Raw genomic sequence first — 26,256 nt, forward strand, 5'->3', positions numbered from 1 at the left:
AAGAAATTAAGCAATAAAGCTGTTACTTCTACTACTATTCACTGAGCAAACATGAAAAGACAGTATAGTGAAGTGGCTTAACAAGAGGGTTTGGAATGAAGAGTGATTTGGTTCAAGTTACTTATAGTGTTGTGATTTGGGATAAGACATTTAATCTTTCTGTGCCTCAGTTTCTATAAAATGGTGGAGAAATGTCTGTTATAAAATATCAGTTATTTAACCTATGTAGAGTGATCAGCACTGAGCATGGAACACATGCTGTGTGTGCCCTGGGTATTAAATTCCAGGGGCTTCACATTCATGAATCTGTAAGATGAGTCATTTTCTTCACTTACAGCATGCATAAAAGAGAAGCCACGTCCACTATGTGTCTGTCCATTATTTAAGGAAATTAAACCTAAAAATTAATATGCTTCCTATTCTAGGTTTCCCAAAGTGACACCCAATCCTGAGATACATTCCATTATATTTAAGAATCTAATAGTCACCTTTTTCAACACTAAATGGTCTCTAAGATGTCTTTCAAAGCTATTAACGTGAAGGTTCTAGAGAAATTGTGTCAAACCCATCTTTTTTTTTTTTTTTTTTTTTAGAATAGCTGTCAGAAATTCCTTATATGGCTGTTGAGTCATTGCTTTGCTCTCAGTGCTTTCAGTTTCACATTACTGTAAATCTGTTAGACAGGTTCCTTTCCTTCTCTCTGTTTGCTAAAGGAAAGCAGGCAAGACCCAGGATATTGAGCTGGTGAAATAGAAGTCTAACCATCTAGTGAGAGAAAGAGAAATTTGTTACAGAACCATTCCACCTGAGCTGAGAAGAAAACAGGTAAGAACTCTAGCTTTTCCTCAAAGCAGATTCTTCTTCAGTGCTAAAGGAGCCCTGAGAGCAGGAGCCCATGGTAAGATTAGTGCAGGGGTGCAAAGGGATCTGTAATGGTTAGTTTTCTAATAAATGATCAGCATCAAGACTGTAGCTCATCCTGATTTGGGACATTGGTCAGATGAGATCCAGGTGTTAGCATGGGCCATCCCATCTCTGGGTCATGACTGTGCTTGTGTGGAGTTAAGCGCCAAGGACACAGGGCTAAACTGAGTTTGGAATGAATTAGGATTGTCCTTCTCTTTGCTGATGTTGACTGGGGATAATGATTGTATTACCATTTTCTTTGATACAACTTGCTCAATACTGATTTGACTGCAGCCAAGAGACTGAAAGGGTGGCAGATATTTTTTGTTGTTGTTTTTTTGTTTTTCTCATGAGAAGGAAAGAACAGTAAATGAGGTGCAGTGGAAACAGTCACCTGGCACTGTTAAAGACAAGGAGAAAAGCTGAAATCCAGAGTGGAAGATGTAGATTTATGAAGACATCATACTCTTCAGTCCTACCTTTGCACTCTATTTTAAAGTCGACATCTTCCTTTAGAAACAGCACACGTTCACTAGGTTCAATGTGTTGGTGCCAACTCGAGGATGCCTTACACCTTAGGACAGAATTCAGTCCCACCACTTTATAAAAAGCTTTGTCTTTAAAGAATCTACTCTGGAGCAGTGATAAAGTCACCATTGTTTTTTATTTTGCCCTCTCTGGGCTCTCAAGGAGTTCTGATCTTGCCTCCTGGAAACTCTTCCCCTGACTTCCTAGGCTTGGCACTAGCCCCATTCATCACATACTGTCTGACACCTCTCTCTCTCTTTTCAGTTTCCTGCCCTTGGTTCCCTTCCCACTCCTCTCTCCTTACCCCCACCCTTCTTCATCTTCTTCCCACTTCTACTTCTCCTCTACAAGATGGGAGAAAAGAACAAAACAGAAAACTTAGATTGTATGGCTGGAAATATAGCTATTTTCTTTCAATAACTTTCTTCTCTAGCTCTGTTAATCTCTTCCTGATCTTTTAATCTTTATTTCAATTTTTTCTCCCCTCATATACACACCTGATTTTTTGCAACATACAGTGTTAGCAATTGTGTAGTTTATTCCCATTTAGTTGGAGGCTAATTTATTGTGATTTAGGTCATACCTGAATGGTCTAGTGGTTTTCCCTACTTTCTTCAATTTAAGTCTGAATTTGGCAATAAGAAGTTCATGATCTTAGCCACAGTCAGCTCCTGGTCTTGTTTCTGCTGACTGTATATAGCTTCTTCAACTTCGGCTGCAAAGAATATAATCAATCTGATTTCAGTGTTGATCATCTGGTGATATCCATGTGTAGAGTCTTCTCTTGTGTTGTTGGAAGAGGGTGTTTGCTATGACCAGTGTGTTCTCTTGGCAAAATGCTATTAGCCTTTTCCTTGCTTTATTTCGTACTCCAAGGCAAAATTTGCCTATTATTTCAGGTGTTTCTTGACTTCCTACTTTTGCATTCCAGTCCCCTATAATGAAAAGGACATCTTTTTTGTGTGTTAGTTCTAGAAGGTCTTGTAGGTCTTCATAGAACCGTTCAACTTCAGCTTCTTCAGCATTACTGGTCGGGGCATAGACTTGGATTACCATGATATTGAATGGTTAGCCTTGGAGATGAACAGAGATCATTCTGTCGTTATTTCAGATTGCATCCAAGTACTGCATTTTGGACTCTTTTGTTTACTATCGTGGCTACTTCATTTCTTCTAAGGGACTCTTGCCTACAGTAGTAGATATAATGGTCATCTCATCCCTTGTTTGACCACTTCCAATTTGCCTTGATTCATGGACCTAACATTCCAGGTTCCCATGCAATATTGCTCTTTACAGCATCGGACCTTGGCTTCCATCACCAGTTACATCCACAGCTGGGTATTGTTTTTGCTTTGGCTCTGTCTCTTCATTCTTTCTGGTTATTTTTCCACCAATCTCCAGTAGCATATTGGGTACCCGCTGACCTGGGGAGTTCGTCTTTCAGTGTCCTATCTTTTTGCCTTTTCATAGTGTTCATGGGGTTCTCAAGGCAAGAATACTGAAGTGGTTTGCCATTCCCTTCTCCAGTGGACCACATTTTGTCAGAACTCTCCACCCTGACGCATCCATCTTGGGTGGCCCTACACGGCAGGGCTTATAGTTTCATTGAGTTAGACAAGGCTATGGTCCATGTGATTAGACTGGTTAGTTTTCTGTGATTGTGGTTTTCATTCTTTCTGCCCTCTGATAGAGAAGGATAAGAGGGCGAGACTGACTGAGGGAGAAACTGGGTCTTGTTCTGATGGGCGGGGCCATGCTCAGTAAATCTTTAATCTTATTTTCTGTTGATGGGTGGACCTGTGTTCCCTCCCTGCTATTTACCTGGAGCCAAACTATGGTGGAGGTAAAGAAGATAATGGTGGCTTCCTTCAAAAGGTCCCATGCATGTACTGCTACACTCAGGGCCCCCAACAATGCAGCAGGCCACCACCAACCCACGCCTCCGCCGGAGACTCCTGGACACTCACAAGCAAGTCTGAGTCAGTCTCCGTGGGGTCACTGCTCCCTTCCCCCAGATCCTGGTGCACACAAGGTTCTGTCTGTGCCCTCCGAGAGTCTATTTCCCAGAATAGAGTTCCAAAGACTAGCAAGGAGAGATAAGAAAGCCTTCCTCAGTGATCAGTGCAAAGAAATAAAGGGAAACAATAGAATGGGAAAGACTAGAGATCTCTTCAAGAAAATTAGAGACACCAAGGGGACATTTCATGCAAAGACTGGCTCAATAAAGGATAAAAATGGTATGGACCTAACAGAAGCAGAAGATATTAAGGAGAGGTGGCAAGAATACACAGAAGAATCATACAAAAAAGATCTTCACAACCCAGATGATCACAATTGTGTGATCACTCACTTACAGCCAGACAGCCTGGAATTCAAAGTCAATTGGGCCTTAGGGAAACATCACTACGAACAAAGCTAGTGGAGGTGATGGAATTCCAGCTGAGCTGTTTCAAATCCTAAGAGATGATGCTGTGAAAGTGCTGCACTCAATATGCCAGCAAATTTGGAAAACTCAGCAGTGGCCACAGGGCTGGAAAAGTCAGTTTTCATTCCAATCCCAAAGAAAGGCAATGCCAAAGAATGCTCAAACTACCGCACAATTGCACTCATCTCACACACTAGTAAAGTGATGCTCAAAATTCTCCAAGCCAGGCTTCAATAATACATGAACTGTGAACTTCCAGATGTTCAAGCTGGTTTTAGAAAAAGCAGAGGAACCAGAGATCAAAATGTCAAAAACCGCTGGATCATCGAAAAAGCAAGAGAGTTCCAGAAAAACATCTATTTCTGCTTTATTGACTATGCCAAAGCCTTTGACTGTTTTCACCACAAACTGTGGGAAATTCTTAAAGAAATGGGAATATCAGACCATCTGACCTGCCTCTTCAGAAATCTGTATGCAGGTCAAGAAGCAACAGTTGGAACTGGACATGGAACAACAGACTTGTTCCAAGAGGAAAAGGAGTATGTCAAGGCTGTATATTCCCTCTTTATTTAACTTCTATGTAGAGTACATCATGAGAAACGCTGGGCTGGATGAAGCACAAGCTGGAATGAAGATTGCTGGGAGAAATATCGATAACTTCAGATATGTAGATGACACCACCCTTATGGCAGAAAGTGAAGAAGAACTAAAGAGCCTCTTGATAAAAGTAAAAGAGGAGAGTGAAAAATTTGGCTTAAAGCTCAACATTGAGAAAACTAAGATCATGACATCCGGTCCCATCACTACATGGCAAATTGATGGGGAAACAGTAGAAACAATGGCAGATTTTATTTTGGGGGAGCTCCAAAATCACTGCAGATGGTGACGGCAGCCATGAAATTTAATGCTTACTCCTTGGAAGAAAAGTTATGACCAACCTAGATAACATTAAAAAGCAGAGACATTACTTTGCCAACAAAGGTCCATATAGTCAAAGCTATGGTTTTTCCTGTAGTCATGTATGGATGTGAAAGTTGGACTCTAAAGAAAGCTGAGTGCCAAAGAATTGATGCTTTTGAACTGTGGTGTTGGAGAAGACTCTGTGGTGTTGGAGAAGACCAGTCCATCCTAAAGGAAATCAGTCCTGAATATTCATTGGAAGGACTGATGTTGAAGCTGAAACTCCAATACTTTGGCTACCTGATATGAAGAACTGACTCATTTGAAAAGACCCTGATGCTGGGAAAAATTGAGGGCAGGAGGAGAAGGGGATGACAGAGGATGAGATGGTTGGATGACATCACCGACTCAATGGACATAAGTTTGAGTAAACTCCGGGAGTTGGTGATGGACAGAGAGGCCTGGTGTGTTGCAGTCCACAGGGTCACAAAGAGTTGGACATGACTGAGTGACTGAACTGAACTGAATTTATTGTGAAGCTAATGAATTTTAAGTTTCCAAGCCCCTTGTTTCTATAAGCCCACAGCAATCTTTTGGAAGAGCTTTAAGCCATGTGTTTCACAAGGTTACAGACTTTTATAAAATTTGCTAAAGTCAGTTCCACTTCTAGGAAAGAAGTGTGAGAAAATCTGTGAATTATTATTTCAGTAGAAATAAGGATAGCTAATGAGAAAATGCATTTCAAATCATTAAAAATTGTTCAGAGACATATATCAATTGATGAACCTTTATTCATGAAATTCTTTATTCATAGTAAGAATTAATGAATAAAAAATAAATATTGACTCTTCACACAAAGTTAGGAAATGCAACAAATCTCTCTGAATCCTATTCTGTTTTACATTTAATGTCTAGTATAAATTCCACCTCAGTGCAGGAGACCACAGTTCGATTCCTGGGCTGGAAAGATCCACTGGAGAAGGGATAGGCTACGCATTCCAGTATTCTTGGGTATACCTGGTGGCTCAGCTGGTGAAGAATCTGCCTGCAATGGAGGAGACCTGGGTTCGATCCCTGGGTTGGGAAGATTCCCTGGAGAAGGGGAAAGCTATGTACTCCAGTAGTCTGGCCTGGAGAATTCCATGGATTTTATAGTCCATGGGGTCACAAAAAGAGTCGGACTCAACTGAGCAATTTTCACTTTCATAAGTTTTTAAATGTGAATCCAAATAGAAGATTTCAATGGTAAATTAAATGGAAGATTTTGTTCATGAGGGTGATTGTATGTTGATAAGTCACTGTCATATCAATATTTTTAATGAGCTACTTTGGTAACATTTCTCCAATTTTCAAAAGGAAACAGATTTAATCTCATATATTTCACTGTTGACATAAATGGCCAAGTTTTTTTGTGATTGGCCAAAAAATCTCCAGATGCACTAGGATCATCTTTCTCTTTGCTGAAGTTAACTGTGTTAACTAGGCACACAGTTATATTGTGGGGATTTTGACATTCCTCCTTCTGAATGCAAAATGACCTGATGAAAACTCTTGATCTGTTTAGACTGGAAATTCTAATTCATCCCATATCTTCCCTTGCAGACAAAGGGACATGGCCTCAGAGATCCACATGCCAGGCCCAGAGTGCCTCATAAAGAATATTAATGGGAGACTGCTGGTTAATCCAGAAGCTCTGAAGATCCTGTCTGCCATCAGGCAGCCTGTTGTGGTGGTGGCTATCGTGGGCCTCTACCGCACAGGCAAGTCCTACCTGATGAACAAGCTGGCCGGGAAGAACAAGGGTGAGTGACGTAGGCAGAGCCCAGCCAAGTCCCTTCTGTCCACCCACACTCCCTGCGTGCAGCACAGTGATGTGAGGAGAGGAAGTGAGAGACCCGGAAGGAATATTGAAAGCTAACTTTCAGTCCACACTTATGTTCTGATCGTCACTATGACCTGTATCAGATCACAGCTCTTTGCACTTTGTCTTAGTTTCTTTTTCAAAAGCACAATTTTTTCCTTTCCTAGAAAGACAAATGTGGTAATAAAAAATAAGTAATGTATGTAATAATAAACTACAAGACACTTACAAAAATATTCATGTAATGAGAGCATTTCTATTAATCTTTAAGATTTAAAAAATGTTTAAATCTGTATTGGTTGTTCTTATTTCTTTTCTTATTTTTAACTGTTGTTAAGTTATACATGGGCTTCCCCAGTGGCTCAGCAGGTAAAGAATCCACCTGCAATGCAGAGATGCCGGAGACCCGGGTTTGATCCCTGGGTAGGAAAGACTCCTGGAGGAGGGCATGGCAACCCATTCCAGTATTCTTGCTGGGAAAAATCTCATGGTCAGGGGAACCTGGTGGGTTATGGTCCATGGAGTTGCAAAGAGTCAGACACAGCTGAAATGACTGTGCATGCCCTTATGCAGGATACACATACATAAAATTTACCACAAAATTTACCATTGTTAACATTTTTTAAAATTCTGTGGTATTAAGTAAATTCACACTGTTGTGTAAACATCACTAACATCCATCTCTGTAAATTTCCCCCAACAGGAATTCTATACCCCAATAAACAAAAATGCCCCAGCCTTTGACAACCACAATTCTATATTATCTATAAATTTGACCAGTCTTGGAATCTCGTGTAAAGAATCATATATTATTTGTCCTTTAGTGATAGGTTTATTTCACTGAGTATGATGTCTTCAAGGTCCAACAATGTTGTAACAGGTATCAAATTCTCTTCCTTTTTAAGCCTGAGTAATTGTATGTGATACACATTTGCTTATCCAGTCATCCAGTTTATGGACATTTGGACTGTTCCCTCATTTTGGCTACTGTGAATAATGTTACTAAGAACATGGGTGTTCAAATATCTGTTCTGTACCTGCTTTCACTTCTTTTGGGTATACACCAAGAAATGGAATTGCTGGATCATATGATAATTCTATGCTAAGCTTTTTAAAGAAATCACCGTATTATTTTCCACAGAAACTATACCATTTTACATTCCCACCAGAAACACACAATGGTAACATTTGTTATAGCTTTTTTGATAATGGCCATCCTAATGGGTATGAAGTAGTATCTCATTGTGGTTTTTTAAAGTAAAAAAATTTTTAATATTATCACATTCATTCAGTGTCAAATTTTCCAACTTCATTATAAATATCAATTAATTTTCAGAATTCACTTAAGCTGTATGCTATGCTTTGTTGCCCTTTTTTTGAAGTACAGTTGATTTACAATATTGTGTTAGTTTTAAGCGTACAGCAAAGTGATTCAGCTATATATGCATATATATTTTTTCAGGTTATTTTCCATTACAGGTTGTTTTAATACATTGTGGTTTTGCTTTGTACTTCCCTAATGACTAGTAATGTTGAGTATCTTTTCATGTGTTCATTGGTCTTTTGAATAATTTCTCAAGAGAAATGTCTGTCAAGTCATTTGCTCATTTGTTAGTTGGGTTGACCTTTAATTTATTTGTGTTAAATTGTATTAAGACTTCTTTATATATTCTGCGTATCAATCCTTTATCAGATTTATGACTAGCAAATATTTCCTCCCAATTTGTGTGTTATCTATTTAACTCTCAATAGTGTCCTTTCATCAGAGAAGGCAATGGCACCCCACTCCAGTACTCTTGCCTGGAAAATCCCATGGACAGAGGAGCCTGGTAGGGGGCAGTCCATGGGGTCGGGAAGAGTCGGACTCGACTGAGCGACTTCACTTTCACTTTTCACTTTCATGCATTGGAGAAGGAAATGTCAACCCACTCCAGTGCTCTTGCCTGGAGAATCCCAGGGACGGGGGAGCCTGGTGGGCTGCTGTCTATGAGGTCGCACAGAATCGGACACAACTGAAGTGACTTAGCAGCAGCAGCAGCAGTAGCAGCAGTATCCTTTGATACATATGTGTTTTAATTTGGATGAAGTCTAACTTATATATTTTTATTTCTATTTATATTTTTGGTATTATTTCCAAGAAATTTTTGCTAAATGCAATATTGTGAAGTTTTTCTCCTGTATTTTCTTCTACTACCTTCATAGTTTTATTAATAGCTCTTAAGGTCTTTGATCCATTTGGGTTAATTTTTGTAGAAGCAAAGCTTTCTCTCTTTCATTGTTGAATATTATGTTGGCTGTGGTTTTTTTTTTTATATGACTTCTATTATGTTGAGATTTTCCTTAAATTTCTAGTTTGTTGATTGTTTTCCTCATGAACAGGTTTTGCATTTTTTTAAGTATTTGATATTTTAATTTCCCTGTTTCTCTGATTGTAAGTAAGATTAATACTTGTTGTGGTTTCAGTTCTCCTAAACTTGATTTGTTAACTTGCATCCCAACTTCCAGAACCACTTGATATTAGAATTCCACCCTCTCTTTTCCCCATACCCCTTGCAGGCTTCTCTCTGGGCTCCACAGTGCAGTCTCACACGAAGGGCATCTGGATGTGGTGTGTGCCTCATCCCAAGAAGCCAAACCGTACTCTAGTTCTGCTTGATACTGAGGGTCTGGGGGATGTGGAGAAGGTAAGGAATGAGGTTCCAGTTTGGACTAAGCCCTCATGTCTGAATGTCCTCTACACTTTTAATTTTCCTTTAAATAAGACCTTTGTTTAACCATGTTTCTTCATTTCTGTTTATATGCTATGAAACCAAGTTAGGAACCAGGGGTTAGGAAAATATTCATAAGGCAGAATCCTAGAAGAAGAGCATAGTGGTCAGTAGACAGTATCCTAATGAACAAAAAGCTATAAGCTAAGCCAGTTAACACAGATGCATAAAGGGAATACAGATAAACTCAAAGTGATGAATTTTATCTTGCAAAGAACTTTAGTTAAGGATTTAGGTTCCAAAGCCCCATACCCTTGGCTTTAACTTTAAAGTCTGTCGGTAACTCAGTGATTTTTGTAAATTATTTGACCTTTTTAACCTCAGCTTTCTGATCTGTAAAACAGGTGTATTAGATCTATATTTGCCTTATAGTATTGTCTGGAATATTTATAAGATAAGAAATGGGAAGTGTTAGTTGAACAACAATATCCTACTGAGATAGAAACAAGTATTAGTACCCTAATATTAAGACAATTTTTCTGTAAAAATAAAGAGAAAAATTAAATTTAAATTACATTTAAGACCTTTGACTGTCCACCCACAATGACTATTTGTTTTGCAATTATCTACCAATGATCATAAGAGGGTCTAATGAGAATCAGGGTAAAACAAAACATATCAGAAAACTATTCAAAGTCATTTTTGCTTGGATTTGGTTTTCTTTGTCACCAGTCTTGAAAGAAAAAAAAAAAAACTCTAGTTACATGAGCATCCTTTTACTACTGCTGATCAGGAAAGTGCCATAAGAATGAAACACAATCCTGGTAAAATATGTTCTGATTTTCAGGGTGACAACCAGAATGACTCCTGGATCTTTGCCCTAGCAATACTCTTGAGCAGCACTTTTGTGTACAATAGTATGGGAACTATCAACCAGCAGGCCATGGACCAACTGCAGTATCCTTTTGGGATCCAACCTACATCAAAATCAGAGGGGAGACCAATATTTAAAAAACAGCTGACTGTGAATCCTGGTGAAACAAACATGAGAAATATAAAAAAGAATTCAATGGCAAGGGGAAAATCCTATAACCTACTGAAGAATTGATACTTTGGATACTTGGGTTAAGAACAAAGGAGAAATAAAGGTTTAGTATGTGGAACTAATATAGGATTGGGGAGGGGTTACTGTTCATTCATGCCAGTTTTCCTTATTTGGCTACTCAGCTATGTGACGGAGCTGACAGATAGAATCAGGGCAAAATCCTCACCTGATGTGGATGGGGTTGAGGATTCAGCTGATTTTGTGAGCTTCTTTCCAGACTTTGTATGGACACTGAGGGATTTCTCCCTAGACTTGGAAGCAGATGGACAGTCCATCACAGCAGACGAGTACCTGGAGAATTCACTCAAGCTGAAGAAAGGTAAAGGGGACGTAGAATTGGTAAACAGATGACAACACACTAAAAACTATTGTTCCTTAGTTTTCTGTCAACGGTTGTCTTCTACTTGTAGTTTCTATTTCTTCTCAAGGGGTGATTACTAAGAAGTAATGCTTGTTTACTATCTGAATAATAGATTTGGTTTTAGATTATTTTTCTCCCTGTTCTAAGAATAAATTTCTTTTTCTTTCACCTTTCCCTGTGCTGTGATTAGATTGATATCTCCATGCTTAGGGCTTGTGGTGCTGTAATTAGCCAAAGAGTAGGAGTAGAATGGTCATTTATTTGAAGAAAAGAAATGCAAGCATGAACCATGCACAGTTTAGGGCTGGTAAAGGATTGCTACAGGCAAATATTGTCCAATCTAGCCTGCCAGTTGGTTTTGTAAATAAGATTTTATTGAAATAATGTCATATCCATTTATTTATAGTTTCTCTATGACTGCTTTTAGGCTACAATAGGAGACTTGAGTACTCAGAAAAGAGACCATCTGGCTTGCAAAGTCTATTTACTGTTTGACCCTTTACGGGAAATGTTTGCAAGACCCTACATTAGGCAAATTCCTTTTTTCTTCCTCCAGGTACCAGCCCAAAAGATAAAACTTTTAATATGCCTCGACTCTGTATCCGAAAGTTCTTCCCAAAGAAGAAATGCTTCATCTTTGATCGGCCCACTCATAGGAAGAAACTGGGCCAGCTTGAGGAACTGTGTGACGATGAGCTGGACTCCGAATTTGTGCAACAAGCTGTGGTCTTCTGTTCTTACATCTTTAGCGATTCCAAAACTAAAACTCTCTCAGGAGGCATCAAGGTGGATGGACCTCGTGAGTCCTCTTCCCAGTCTTCACTATCACTGTTAAGACTAGAGGATGGTGTGATAACATCCATGTAGCTTCAACTTTGAAAAATGTACATCTACTGATATTATCGTGATAAATTCTAGGTGGCACCAACACTTCTGATAGGTTTTATTAGTCAGACTTCATAGTTGAGAAAAGATACAAAAGGCAAAAATAAAAGCTCTGAGAGCAGACAATTGTCCTAGTAAACTGGACCTGCCCTGTCCAACATGGTTTTCACTAGACAAGTGTTCCTATCTAAATTTAAATGTAGCTAATAAAAAATATAGAAATTTAACATTCTGATCACACAGCTATGTCTCAAGGGCTCACACCTACATGAGCTTAGTGGCTCCCACCCTGGAGAGCACACACAGAATACTTCCAACATCACAGAAAGGTCTCCTATAATGCTCTGCTAGAATAAGCAAAATGGAGGATTCATTTTGATTTGCCCCACAAATATTAATCAAATGTTTCCCATGGACTTACCAGGGCTGATGATACAGACATAAATGAGAGAGATATGGTTTCTGGCCTAACAGTACCTGTGGGTGAAATAAATGTACTCAATAAACACAAAAGGTTCTCAACCATTGATGTATATATACCACCTGAGGATCTTGCCAAAGAGGAGGGTCTAAGTCATTTAAACTGGGTCAGAGGCTGCATTTTTAGCAAGTTTTCAGGTGATGCTGAAAAATAAATGGTTGGTAATAAACAACATTAGAATTAGAATAGAAAGTTTCCTCACTGATGCTTACATTAAACATCATCATTGTTCTCTGTCGTAGGTTTAGAGACCCTGGTGCAGACCTATGTCAATGCCATCAACAGTGGGGATCTGCCCTGCATGGAGAATGCAGTCCTGGCCTTGGCTGAGATCGAGAACTCAGCCGCAGTACAAAAGGCCATTGCCCACTATGACCAGCAGATGGGCCAGAAGCTGCAGCTGCCCACAGAAACCCTCCAGGAACTGCTGGACCTGCACAGGGCCAGTGAAAAAGAGGCCATTGAAGTCTTCATGAAGAGTTCCTTCAAAGACATAGACCAATTATTTCAAAAAGAATTAGCGGTAGTTTTTTTCTCAAGTTTATACATATTAGGCTCTTGGAAAGTAAAGTATTACCAGAAAATGAAATAGGTGCTTATTTTGTGAAAAGCAATTTTTCTAGACAAACATTATTTGTTATCATAAGAGGAACCAATTCTATTATGATATACTTTATTATGAGGCACTGAAACTTTTTTCTTTCATGAATAAACTAATAATCTTCCCTATAATTTCATTACATGCACACAGGGCTTCTAATAATAATAGAATTTTCTAATAATCAGGGCTTCTAATCAAATCACAGACTCATTTTTATCAGACTGATTGGATATTTTGGCCAAAAGCAAAGAATATTTTATTCTTAGTTATCATAAATGGGTTTATATTGAGCTACATTTATTTCACATGCAATCATTTGTCCAGTTGGAAAATTAGGAGTTTTCTCCAAAGGTGAAGCATGTAGCTAGTAATCTCTGCTCCAAAGGTTACCCTCATGGAGAAAGGGACTTCTGTAGAAAGTCAGGATCAGGAGGAAGGATATGATTTTGTTGCATTTCTATGAGTTCTTCTAGTGGTCACAGACTTTTTTTACTTTTATTTTTTTGAAAAGCTTTTCCAGAAATTTGGAGGTCAAGCTAACCTCTTTTAATTCTTCTGTTTATTAATACTTCTTATTTTTTACATTAAAGGCCCAGCTAGATAAAAAGCGAGATGACTTTTGTAACCAGAATCTTAAAGCATCAGAAGATCATTGCTCTGCTTTACTGAAGGATATTTTCAGTCCTCTAGAAGAAGATATGAAACAGGGGATCTATTTGAAACCTGGGGGCTATCGCCTCTTCATTGAGAAGATGCAAGAGCTGAAGAAGAAGTATTTTCAGGAGCCCAGAAAGGGCATACAGGTAACCAAGTTTGATTCTGGGAAGCTACTGATGCCTCCTTGAGGTGACAGTGTGACCACGTGTGTTTTACACAGATGCGCAAGTACAGGACCAACAGCATTCAGGCTCTCATTCTATAAACACGTACAGGGAGCCTGTTACACCAGGTATAAACAATGTGCTCATCCAAGAGCATATACTAAGTTAACAATTGAGTTATAAACTGGATTACCAGATGTATCCAAAATTTCAAATAATGTCACCATTTATCTCTCTGCCTGTGGCTCCCCCCAGCCCTACACTTCCCTCCCTCCCATTCTCCCTCTACCCATTTTATTCAGATCCACTTTCTCCATGATGCTTTCATTCTCCAACAAGTTCACCCCATAAGGGACCACAGCACCAACAGCTCCAAAATCAGAGCCCTCAGTTTACAAGAACAGAGAATCACTATTTACATGTATATCAACCTCTTAAAAAGGATTCTGCTCAGGAGGGCACCTTGCTTGGCCAGTCTGGAGCATGTGCTCAGCCCAGTGACAGAGAATCTGATCACCAGGCACACCAGGGCCAAGAGGAGCAGTTCCTAGAGGGAAAGGTGGAAAACATGAATAAGTGTTTATAGTCATTTCCTACTGCTAACCCTATTTTGCCTGGATCCCAGGCTGAGGAGATTCTTCAGGAATACTTGAAGTCCAAGGAGTCTGTGACTGACGCAATTCTACAGACAGACCAGACGCTCTCAGAGAAGGAAAAGTTGATTGAAGGTGAGGAGCAAGTCAAGAGACTAGACAGCCTCGAAAGCTCTTTAAAGTTCTAACTAATTCAGCTAGGTGAACCGAGGAGCCTTAAACTATAGCAACATGAGAAAAGATGTCTCTTATTTGCTAATATCTTTTCTGAGTAGTGTGTATGCAGCCAGTAGCAACAGTGATAGGGAATTGTACATGGAAGAAAGAAGCAACTTGGTCTCCATATACATTTTTCTTTTTCCTCTTCCTCCTGACAGTGGAACGTGTGAAAGCTGAATCTGCACAGGCTGCAGCAAAAATGCTGGAGGAAATGCAAATAAAGAACCAGCAGATGATGGAACAGAAAGAAAAGAGCTATCAGGAACATGTGAAACAGCTGACTGAGAAGATGGAGAGGGATAGGGCCCTGTTACTGGAAGAGCAAGAGAGAACTCTTGCTCTCAAACTGCAGGTATTTAACTGCAACACCGTGTGGTTCCTGTTATTCTGTTTTCCCTCCACACTCCCTGGTCACAAACGTGGCCCAGCAGTGAACTTGAAGCCCAGAAGAAGGACCTTGCTTGCTTACTTGTACTTTTCAATCCCTATTTGTCTGCCTGAACTGGCCCCTACAGTGTCTTGTTACTAAAAGATTTTACTTGCAGCTATGTCACACCTAGTCTTTTATCACTGTATCTGTCAATCGTGGTAGCTGTTATCTGCTAGGCATTAAAAAAAAAAAGGGTCTTATCCATATCAAAGCAAGACCTGTCATGTCCCTAATACTTAGGAGATGAAAGAGAGGTTCAGACAAGACTAAATAACTTTTATAGGGTCACAATGCTTGGGAAGATAGATATCTGAACTGTCTTCACCGCTTAGAGGGATCCATGATTTTTTTTTCCTGTCACAACTGGTATGACCTTTAGCTATAAGAAATCCTTCATAAGCAGAAGGACTCCTTAACTCACACTGCTGTGTCTGTCTGTCACTCCTACTGGTTTCCTATGCCCTACTCCTAGTATGTGTTGAGCTGTGCAGAAATCCAGTATGATCAAGTCTGGGACCCTGATTCCCTCACCTATATTTTGGTCCTCCTGCCACCAAGTTGTGGAAGCTTAGACCAAATTTCCTGATCTAAGATTTAGACAATGTATCAGATTTTGGAAATCCTTCTATTTCTGTGTTATGTGTGTATGTGTGTGTGTTAAAAAAATAAAAATGCATAGATAAGACTCAAAGCCAAACATTTCATTAGGTTGTCCACAAAGGTTGTATACAAATAATGGGAGAAAAAATTAAGACTGCTAATTGAGATTTATCAACATATCAAGATGAACTTATGTCAGGAGATGTAAGTCAAAAATCTTTCTTAACTCAAGGAGACTCAGGAAAAGCAATCACAGAGATAGAAGACTTAAGAGAAAGTAAAATGAAAATTAATGATAGAGAAAATTTCAAGAAGAAATTAAACATTTTTGAGTAACATGGAAACTTACATTACCATATGTAAAATAGATAGCCAACGGGAATTTGCTGTATGGCTCAGGAAACTCAAACAGGGGCTCTGTATCAACCTAGAGGGGTGAGACAGGGAGGGAGATGGAAGGGAGTTTCAAAAGGGAGGGGATATATGTATACCTATGGCTGATTCATATTGAGATTTGACAGAAAACAACAAAATTCTGTAAAGCAATTATCCTTCGATAAAAAATAAATAAATGAAAAGTAAAAAAAAAAAAAACAATCCTTGAATGTGGAAACTAGATAGTAGTTAGAGATTTACTTAATGATATACACTATTCAATTTCCATTTGTATCTTTTTAGGAACAGTCCCGACTACTACAGGAAGGATTCCAAGAAGAGAACAGACGACTTCATAAGGAAATACAGAGTCTCCAGAAGAAGATGAATAAACCAAAGAAGGAATGTTTCCTAGGCTAAAGAATTAAAGAATAGAGCTTTCCTGGTCACTCTTATCCAAAGCATTACTCAAGAAGTTTAAAACTAAGAAAAGTGTCACCATACTTGATAATATTTAGGTTTCACATTTTTACTACACTAAAATTTGCAAAGACATGCAGTTCTATAATTGAAGTCATGTGCATCTTCCTCACAATACTGTAAACTGTGTAGTAAGACGCACTTTACCTCTGTGCCAGCACAGGAGGTATCATAAGCTGGTACCACCCAGGAACTTCTTCTTCCAGATGACCACTAGTTAGACAAGTGGATACTGAGCAAAGTCTTAGGTCAAAGTCTTGGGACATAGTTGGTCATGAGTTTGACCAAATGCACAAGAGGTTGGGAAGAAGCATTCTAGCTTCTAGTAAAGGCAGTATAAGGTGTCCCATTGTTTCAAGTCTGCATGGTCTGTCAGTAGTGATGTGACTCCTGGATACCTGGAATGGGCAGTGCTTACTGGTGAATCCCAAGCTAAAGCAAATCACCTTGTATAGTGATCTAGAAGGTCTACAGAATTTCCACAGGAAGATGGAAGAAACCATTAGCATGATTGTAACTTGGATCATAAATAAATGGGCTAAAAAAGGAGACTTTCCCTTCTTGTTCATTTCACCCAGATTATAATTTTAATTACTTTAATTAATAACTTTAATGGGACACTTTAGAACTTCAAGTGACACTACACTAAACATAGTAACAGGATGACAATTATACATTGTCTTTGTAGCCGTTTATAACTTGCAAAGATGAGCTTGAAATGATGACAGATAATGTGTTAGAAAACTGAGCTAAATTAATTATTAAATTGTTCATTACCCTGAAGTTTAGGCTATTGTTTCCCAATTCTTGAGTCACATCCCCCAAGAGAATATGGGTTGTTTTTGACTTCTTTTGATCAGTAAAATAATACTCTTGGTATTACTTAGGACTTTATCACAACTGTCAAAAGCCCTAGGTAAATGCTTAAAACTTCTTAGAGCAATGAAGAATTATTTCAGTTCGGAAGTAAAAATGTAAAATGTTGAACTTTACATTTCTGATTTTTTATAGTTTTTCACCAAAAAAATATAATGTTTTCATTTATATAGCCATGACTGGCTAATGTTTTTGTAAAGTCTGGGATAGTAACTATTCATGAGTATGTCCTCAACTCTGCCATAAAGCAACCACAGATGATACACAAATGGATGGTATGCCTGTTTTCCAAGAAACTATTGTTTTAAAATACAGCTGGCACTCAGAAGCCATAATTTGCAGACTCTTGCTTTATATAATAGAAACATTCATCAAAGTTTTTCACATCTGCTTTATGTTCCTTGCATTTGTAAGGAATATAGGGATTACATTGCATATGTTAGCATTGTGAAAAAGATTATACAGTGTTTCAAAATACTACATGATGAGAGAAAAGCAGGGAAGCAGCTAATGCCACTGAATCTACATTAATAAACCTGCTTGTTCTGATTGCCTTAGAACCTTTTTTTCCATTGAATCTTCCCTTCGTTTCCCATCAGCATGAAGAATACCTCCTTCCACAGTTAGGCAAGTGCTGATAAGTAGTAGTTTTTTACTCAAACTGCAGCTTCATAGGAGACCACATGAGACTCAAGCATATTAAGTGGAGTATTTATGTAAATTCACCCTGTAGTTCCCACACTGCACTGCAAGAAAGGAGTAAACCAAATACATTTTTATTAGTTAAACTTCATTATAGAAAAGAATAACTCTGCATTCAAAACCTAATAGTGGTTTCTTTGTTAATCATTTAAAAATAAGAAAATTAAAGCTAAACAAAAGTAACTCCCTTTCTAGTTTTGTAGCATGAGTTTCTATACCAGATTATAAGCTATACCATTACATAAACTAAACTCCATAATTGCAGAATTAATGTAACCTCTATTAACCTATACATTTTTATCTGCCTCTAGAAGATCAAGCAGGCATTCATAAGCAGAATTTATGAGAAGACTGAGATGAGAAATCTATATTCCTATTTGCCATCATGCAGCATTTCCTTTTCCTTATTTGTGTCCATGTTAAGAGGAGGCCAATGAAATGGAGAAGGGATAGGCTACCCATTCCAGTATTCTTGAGCTTCCCTGGTGGCTCAGCTGGTAAAAAATCTACCTGCAATGTAGGAGACCTGGGTTTGATCCCTGGGTTGGGAAGATCCCTTGGAGAAGGGAAAGGCTACTCACTCCAGTATTCTGGCCTGGAGAATTCCATGGACTATCCATGGGGTCAGCTTCCATGTTTTGTTATTACATGAGAAGAAATATCATTTAAAATTATATTCTGTTTGAGTCACAGCGAGTGACACAAGAGTAAATAGTGATAAAGTAACAATTTTAAAAATGATTTCCTAAATGATTGGAGGTTAATAGAGCTTCATTTAACTGATACTATATTTCTTTATATTCAATAATTTAACTCCAGATAAGATTGCCTAGCATCTTCTTCTATAAAGTTTGTCTATTTGTCACCTGATATTATTTGCCTTGGGACCTAGTGAAAGATGTACAGAGACAATAGTCACATTTTTCTTTTTTGGCATAAATAACAGAATTTTTTTTTTCTTACAATTCTAGAGGCTTGAATTCCAAGATTAAGGTTTTGGCAGAGCTCTTTCCTTGGTTTTAACATCCTGCAGTACAAAGCTTGGTGAAATAAAACAAAGTTGCAGAAGGACCAGTCCTTCCCACACTTTTGAAGCAGTTTCAATTCAGAAATTTGCTGTGATTCTTCAGCTGATAAAAATATGAGCACAAAAATAATGGCCTTATGGGAATAAGATTCATATAGGTTTGTCAAATTCTAAAACAGGATTAGAATAGCCACCATGACCTAACTGTAGGAACAAACACCTAAAATAAAAATGCATTGGCTATTTCTGGGCATGAAAGTACCCAGGATAAAAAAGTCAGAATTCAGATTTACACAAATGTAAGGCAATAAAACTGTCAGGTTGAGTCAGCATAATAAATGCATTGTTGCTTGCAAGTTGGAATGAAAGTTGTATTACCAAACCATACACCCTTTATTTAGTTTCAGTGTACCTGGAACATGAGATTTGAAGGGAAAACATGGTAACAAAGGCTTTTAATTTGTAGGATAGCTATTTTTGGAGAAAAGAAGCCTTGAGTAAGACCTGGTATTGACATGTTAGAGTTATATATTTATAAGTTTACAAAGTCAGGGTTGGTTTGCATGCCACTTTATGAGAGGCTCCAGCCAGTTCCCTGGTCCTCTTCTCCAAGCTGGTTCTGCCCATGGTGATCCCTTATACACATCTACCCTAACGAGAGGTAAGAATAGCCTTGTCTAACATCACTGATAGTTACTGCTGGGTAACACTTGAGACTCCTGATCATTCTTCCTGTCAGGGGGCCCTGCACAGACTCACTGACATCCCTAGAGAAAAATACAGTGATTTGTAAATGGGTTGAGGTTGAAAAAAAACAAAAACAAAAAAAACACCTTATCCATCTTCCCACGATCCAATCTGGAAAACAGTGTCAACTGATGTGCCCTCTCCATGGGTGATGCATTGGTTTTGGTGTGGAGGGAAAGTGATCCTAATTCTCAGTTCCACTGAGGTAGCACCTAACAAATAATGGGAACTGTTAACCCTGTATAGAACACTGGCTAACAAAGTGAAGTGTGTTAGTCACTCAGTTATGTCCAGCTCTTCGTGACATGATGGACTGTCGCCTGCCAGGCTCCTCTGTTCATGAAATTCTCTAGGCAAGAATATAGGAGTGGGTAAAGCTCAACATTCAGAAAACTAAGATCATGGCATCTGGTCCCATCACTTCATGGGAAATAGATGGGGAAACAGTGGAAATAGTGTCAGACTTTATTTTTGGGGGGCTCCAAAATCACTGCAAATGGTTAATTTGCAGGAAATTAAAAGACGCTTACTCCTTGGAAGAAAAGTTATGACCAACCTAGATAGCATATTGAAAAGCAGAGACATTACTTTGCCAACAAAGGTCCGTCTAGTCAAGGCTATGTATGGTTTTTCCAGTGGTCATGTATGGATGTGCGAGTTGGACTGCAAAGAAAGCTGAGCACTGAAGAATTGATGCTTTTGAACTGTGGTGTTGGAGAAGACTCTTGAGAGTCCCTTGGACTGCAAGGAGATCCAACCAGTCCATTCTAAAGGAGATCAATCCTGGGTGTCCTTTGGAAGGACTGATGCTGAAGCTGAAACTCCAATACTTTGGCTACCTCATGCGAAGAGTTGACTCATTGGAAAAGACTCTGATGCTGGGAGGGATTGGGGGCAGGAGCAGAAGGGGATGACAGAGGTTGAGATGGCTGGATGGCATCACCAACTCGATAGACGTGAGTTTGAGTGAACTCCAGGAGTTGGTGATGGACAGGGAGGCCTGGCATGCTGCAATTCGTGGGGTCGCAAAGAGTCGGACACGACTGAGCGACCGAACTGAACTGAACTGAACTCAGCCATTCCCTTCTCCAGGGACTCTTTCTGACCTCAGGATCAAACCCAGGTAGGTCTCCTGCTTTGCAGGCAGATTCTTCACTGTCTGAGTCACCAGGGAAGCCCAGATTAAATTAAAGAAAGCATTTTCCTCAGTGTTTATAAATGCAGCAAGTTTCAGAAATGTCCACATCCTGTGTTCCATATTGACCAAGCTTGATACTTATAAGTCTAGATGTATCTATTTCAGGTCTCTTTGATAGTTGTACCAAGAAAATTAGGAAGTGTATAGGCTAAGGCTCTATTCATTTAGGACACAATGAGGCAATCCTATAATCAACATACACAGAAGTCCAGCTCCCTGGGAGATGTTACATGTATACTCTAAAGTCTAACATAACAGAAGATGGTTGACTCTTATAGATTTAAGGGCTTAAGCAGAATCCAGACAGATTTGAGGCAGTTGGTGAATCATAAGCCATTTGTGTTTTTCTCTGAGATCATGACTTCGCTTACAATTTGGTGTCAGTACTTCATGAAATGCCTTGGCATTATTTATCAAGCATTGCCCAGGTCTGATCTAGACTTACCTTCAGTTTGTGCTTCGGCATTCTTTCCCATTCTCTCAACCTTGAGTCAGGGTCTATTTTCCTTAAAGCTTCCATCTTTTTTTTTATTTTTTTAAATGTATTTATTTTTAAATGGAAGATAATTGTTTTACAGTGTTGTGTTGGTTTCTGCCATACATCAGCATGAATCAGCCAAAGGTATACATATGTCCCCTCCCTCTTGAACCTTCCTTTCACTCTATCCTGCCCTTTAGGTTGTCAGAGAGCACTGGGTTTGAGCTCCCTATGTCATACAGCAAATTCCCACTAACTACTTATTTTACATATGGTATTGTGTATGTTTCAATGCTATTTTCTTAATTTGTCCCACCCTGGCTTCCCAGGTGGCACTAGTGGTAAAGAACCCACCTGCCAGTACAGGTAGATATAAGATACATGGGTTTGATCCCTGGGTCAGGAAGATCCCCTGGAGGAGGGCATGGCAACCCACTCCAGTATTCTTGCCTGGAGAATCCCATGGACAGCGGAGCCTGGCAGGCTGCAGTTCTTAGGGTTGCACAGAGTTGGCCACGACTGAAGCAATTTGGTACGTACGCCTTCCCCTGCCGAGTCCACAAGTCTGTTCTCCATGTCTGGGTCTCTATTGCTGCCCTGCCAATAGGTTCAGCGGTATCGTTTTTCTAGATTCCAGATATATGCATTAATATAGAACTTTTTTTTTTTACTTTCTAACTTTCTTCACTCTGTACAAGAGAATCTAGGTTCATCTACCAAAGGTTCACTCTTGAGCCATCATCTGTTGCTGCTTCTTTCATAGTTTCTGACTTAGCAGCTCCCAATCCTTCTTAACTGCTTCCTTAGCCCAGGCCACTACCCATGAAGGTTTTATGAAGAAAGCAACACTTAGGCCTATGCTTTGCTGTCCTGAGACCAAATAAATAAAGTTAAAAATTGCTGCAAAATTTCCGAATCCACTCAATGTACACACCATCAAAAGCATGTATCAGAATGTGATGGGCGAGGCAAGGCCTGTCTGGCTGGACAGCCAACTATAACCCCACTTGTTATTTTCAGATAAGGCAGAGTGTCTTTTACAGAAAGAGATGATGTTCCTGTTATAGGAAGATATCCCACTCAAATATGTCAGAAGGCACTGCAGGAACCTACTCAATTGCTGTGACCTGAGCCCTGCCCCTATACCTGCTAGCGCCTTCTCTCCATTGGGGAGAGCTTTGTCTATCTGCAGGATGTATTCCTCTATTGTTTTCTGTGGCTTCAGGGAACGCTGGGAGACCTCAGTCACCTGAGGAAACAAGGAACAAAAATATTTCAGTTAAGAAAGATCTAGAGGGCTTCTTGGTGGCTCAGCAGTTTAAAAAAAAGTCTACCTGCAATGCAGGAGATGTAGGAGACAGAGACCTGACTGGGTCAGGAAGATCCCCTGGAGAAGGAAATGGCTACCCACTCCAGTGTTCTTGCCTGGAGAATCCCATGGACAGAGGAGCCTGGTGGGCTACAGACCATAGGGTCACAAAGAATTGGACAGGACTGAAGTGACTGAGAATGCACGCACGTGAAAGATCTAGACTCTTGCTAAGGAAATTAAAATGCCAAATCTGACCTTGTAAACTTTGTATCTGTTAGGAAAATTAAATAGATAGCTTTGTTTAGGCTTCAGAGAGAAAACAGAGCAGGCCTTGACCTTGCTTCTAAGCTGCCTGGATACTGCCCTGATTGTGAGTACCCTGACTGTCTGCTGTGAGTACAAGCGTTGAGTCCCCATATAAGATAGAGGACAAGTCTTGAGATTGTTGAGCCTCTAGAGGGTGTCTGGCCAATGAAGCCCAAGACTTAACAACATTCCAAATTTTTACAAAACAACTTTTTATTCCAGTATTCTTGCCTGAAGTATCCCATGGACAGAAGAGCCTGGCAGCTACAGTCCATGGGGTCTCAGAGTCGGACACGACTGAAGTGACTTAGCACACACACACATATTGAAAGGAAGCTAGATAATTCTCTAATAAATATTGGTATTATTTATTTGTATATAACAAGTGTCTTATTTTGTTAATAAATCCTTGAACATGGGATGAAAGTGAAAATTTTCTGCAAAACAGCACCCAAAGATCTTGCTTTGTTTCTTCTTCTTCCCCATCACTCACAAACAACAAACATTTGCTCCTCGCAATTCTAGAGTCTGTGAAGTCCAAGATCAAGTTGCCAGAAATTGGGTGTCTGGTGAGAGTTGCTTCCTGGTTCATAAATGGTGCCTTCTCATCGTGTCCTGACATGAGGAAGTTGTGGGGGAGCTCTCTGGTTCCTCTTTTGTAAGGGCACTAATCCCACTCATGAAGGCTATGTCCTCATGACTTAATCAGATCCCAAAAGTCTCACCTCCAAATACTTTAGGGATTAGATTTTAACATGAATTTTGGAGGGAGAAAAATATTCTGTCTGTAGCACCAAGCGACTGTTAACAGATTGACACTAACTAAGGAGACGGGACAACTAAATACATTGTGGGGTCCTGGCACAGAAGGGCACTCAAGATGTGCAGAATAAATGATTGGGATCTGGATTTTCATAATAGGAGCAGAACTGGTCTCCATTACAAGAATTTTCAGAGAAACTGTGACTGCTCATATTGATGAGTCAGCCTTGTGTCCTGAGAAATCACATTATGGAACTAGAGTGAAATACAGTTGGTTTTGACTGAATTTCCAGACTATGCTCTCTCTCTGGGCTCCTTTGGATGGTTTGAGGTGCTAGTGCTCATCTGTGAAGACAAGATGTGTAGATGAAGGTGCAGATAATGATACACCAGCCCAAGTGTTATAGGACTGGAGAAGCATGAAGAAAAACTTTGTCCTGAAAACAGAATCCCTTCTGGAATAGCCCTGGCAGGACATCACAGGGCCTGTGTTTAAGCACTTTGCTGATGGGTCCCAGTGGTTCTGCAGGTGGCTCAGCAAGGACTTGGTCCACATTTGTGTCTTTATTTCCCTGGCCATAATATACATTCTAAGCTCTTTGGTGGGACCTACAAACCCTCCTTTGTTTTTTGCTTCTCTTCTTTTCACAGCTATTTGTAAGGCCTCCTCAGACAGCCATTTTGCCTTTTGGCATTTCTTTATCTTGGGGATGGTCTTGATCCATGTCTCCTGTACAATGTCATGAACCTCTGTCCATAGTTCATCAGGCACTCTATCAGATCTAATCCCTTAAATCTATTTCTCATTTCCACAATAAAATCATAAGGGATTTGATTTAGGTCATACCTGAATGGTTTAGTGGTTTTCCCTACTTTCTTCCATTTAAGTCTGAATTTGATAATAAGGAGTTCATGATCTGAGCCATAATTCACTCCAGGTCTTGTTTTTGCAGGTTGTATAGAGCTTCTCCATCTTTGACTGCAAAGAATACAATCAATCTGATTTCAGTGTTGACCAGCTGGTGATGTCCTTGTGTAGAGTCTTCTCTTGTGTTGTTGGAAGAGGGTGTTTGCTATGACCAGTGAGTTTTCTTGGCAAAACTCTGTTAGCCTTTGCCCTGCTTCATTCTGTATTCCAAGGCCAAATTTACCTGTTACCCCAGGTATTTCTTGACTTTCTACTTTTGCATTCCAGTCCTCTATAATGAAAAGGACATCTTTTTTGGGTGTTAGTTCTAAAAGGTCTTGTAGGTCTTCATAGAACCATTCAACTTCAGCTTCTTCAGCATTACTGGTCGGGGCATAGACTTGGATTACCGTGATACTGAATGGTTAGCCTCAGAGACTAACAGAGATCATTCTGTCATTTTTTAGATTGCATCCAAGTACTGCATTTTGGACTCTTCTGTTGACTATGATGGGTACTCCATTTCTTCTAAGGGATTCCTGCCCACAGTAGTAGATATAATGGTCATCTGAGATAAAGTCACCCATTCCAGTCCATTTTAGTTCACTGATTCCTAGAATGTCGAAGTTCACTCTTGCCATCTCCTGTTTGACCACTTCCAATTTGCCTTGATTCATGGACCTAACATTCAGAAAAAGAAATGCAAAAAAAGAAAAATGGCTGTCTGAAGAGGTCTTACAAATAGCTGTGAAAAGAAGAGAAGTGAAAAGCAAAGGAGAAAAGGAAAGATATACGCATTTGAATGCAGAGTTCCAAAGAATAGCAAGGAGAGAAAAGAAAACCTTCCTCAGTGATCAGTGCAAAGAAATAGAGGGAAACAATATAATGGGAAAGACTAGAGATCTCTTCAAGAAAATTAGAGATACCAAGGGAATTTTTCATTCAAAGATGGGCTCAATAAAGGACAGAAATGGTAGGGACCGAATAGAAGCAGAAGATATTAAGAAGAAATGGCAAGAATACACAAAAGAACTGTACAAAAAACATCTTCATGATGCAGATAATCACAATGATGTGATCACTCACCTAGAGCCAGACAGCCTGGAATGTGAAGTCAAGTGGGCCTTGGGAAGCATCACCACAAACAAAGCTAGTGGAGGTGATGGAATTCCAGTTGAGCTATTTCAAATTCTAAAAGAGGATGGTGTGAAAGTGCTGCACTCAATATGTCAGCAAATTTGGAAAACTCAGCAGTGGCCCCAGGACTGGAAAAGGTCAGTTTTCATTTCAATCCCCAAAAAAGGCAATGCCAAAGCATGCTAAAAACTACCACACAATTGCACTCATCTCCCACGCTAGTAATGTAATGCTCAAAATTCTGCAAGCCAGGCTTCAGCAATACGTGAACTGTGAACTTCTTGATGTTCAAGCTGGTTTTAGAAAGGCAGAGGAACCAGAGATCAAATTGCCAACATCTGCTGGATCATCAAAAAAGCAAGAGACTTCCAGAAAAACATCTATTTCTGCTTTATTGACTATGCCATAGTCTTTGACTGTGTGGATCACAATAAACAGTTGAAACTGCTTCAAGAGATGTGAATACCAGATCACTTGACCTGCCTCTTGAGAAACCTATATGCAGGTCAGGAAGCAACAGTTAGA

At 39.5% G+C, this 26,256-nt stretch overlaps 1 protein-coding gene across 1 annotated transcript; it reads left to right on the forward strand.

Moving 5' to 3' along the window:
• The first annotated feature begins 696 nt into the window (after positions 1-696).
• LOC147375766 (guanylate-binding protein 1-like) lies at positions 697-16,828 on the forward strand. The gene is made up of 11 exons (XM_086391017.1): positions 697-825; positions 6,362-6,561; positions 9,177-9,304; positions 10,176-10,285; positions 10,556-10,752; positions 11,351-11,593; positions 12,403-12,683; positions 13,352-13,564; positions 14,208-14,310; positions 14,553-14,746; positions 16,103-16,828. The coding sequence occupies exons 2-11, from the start codon at positions 6,372-6,374 to the stop codon at positions 16,217-16,219; spliced, it is 1,776 nt and encodes a 591-aa protein (XP_086247143.1). The 5' UTR covers positions 697-825; positions 6,362-6,371; the 3' UTR covers positions 16,220-16,828.
• Positions 16,829-26,256: the final 9,428 nt, after the last annotated feature.

The sequence above is a fragment of the Bos grunniens genome, chromosome 3 (genome assembly GCF_055505025.1).
Source record: "Bos grunniens cultivar Pamir isolate PY7600 chromosome 3, Bosgru_T2T1.0, whole genome shotgun sequence".
Taxonomy (NCBI): domain Eukaryota; kingdom Metazoa; phylum Chordata; class Mammalia; order Artiodactyla; family Bovidae; genus Bos; species Bos grunniens.

What these genes read in the sequence shown, in the direction of transcription:
- LOC147375766 (XM_086391017.1), top strand. Translation starts at nt 6,372, where the DNA reads ATGGCCTCAGAGATCCACATGCCAGGCCCAGAGTGCCTCATAAAGAAT. An exon ending in CAGGCCATGGACCAACTGCA is followed by an intron (nt 10,286 to 10,555) that starts GTATCCTTTTGG and finishes TTGGCTACTCAG; the next exon opens with CTATGTGACGGAGCTGACAG. An exon ending in AGCCCAGAAAGGGCATACAG is followed by an intron (nt 13,565 to 14,207) that starts GTAACCAAGTTT and finishes CCTGGATCCCAG; the next exon opens with GCTGAGGAGATTCTTCAGGA.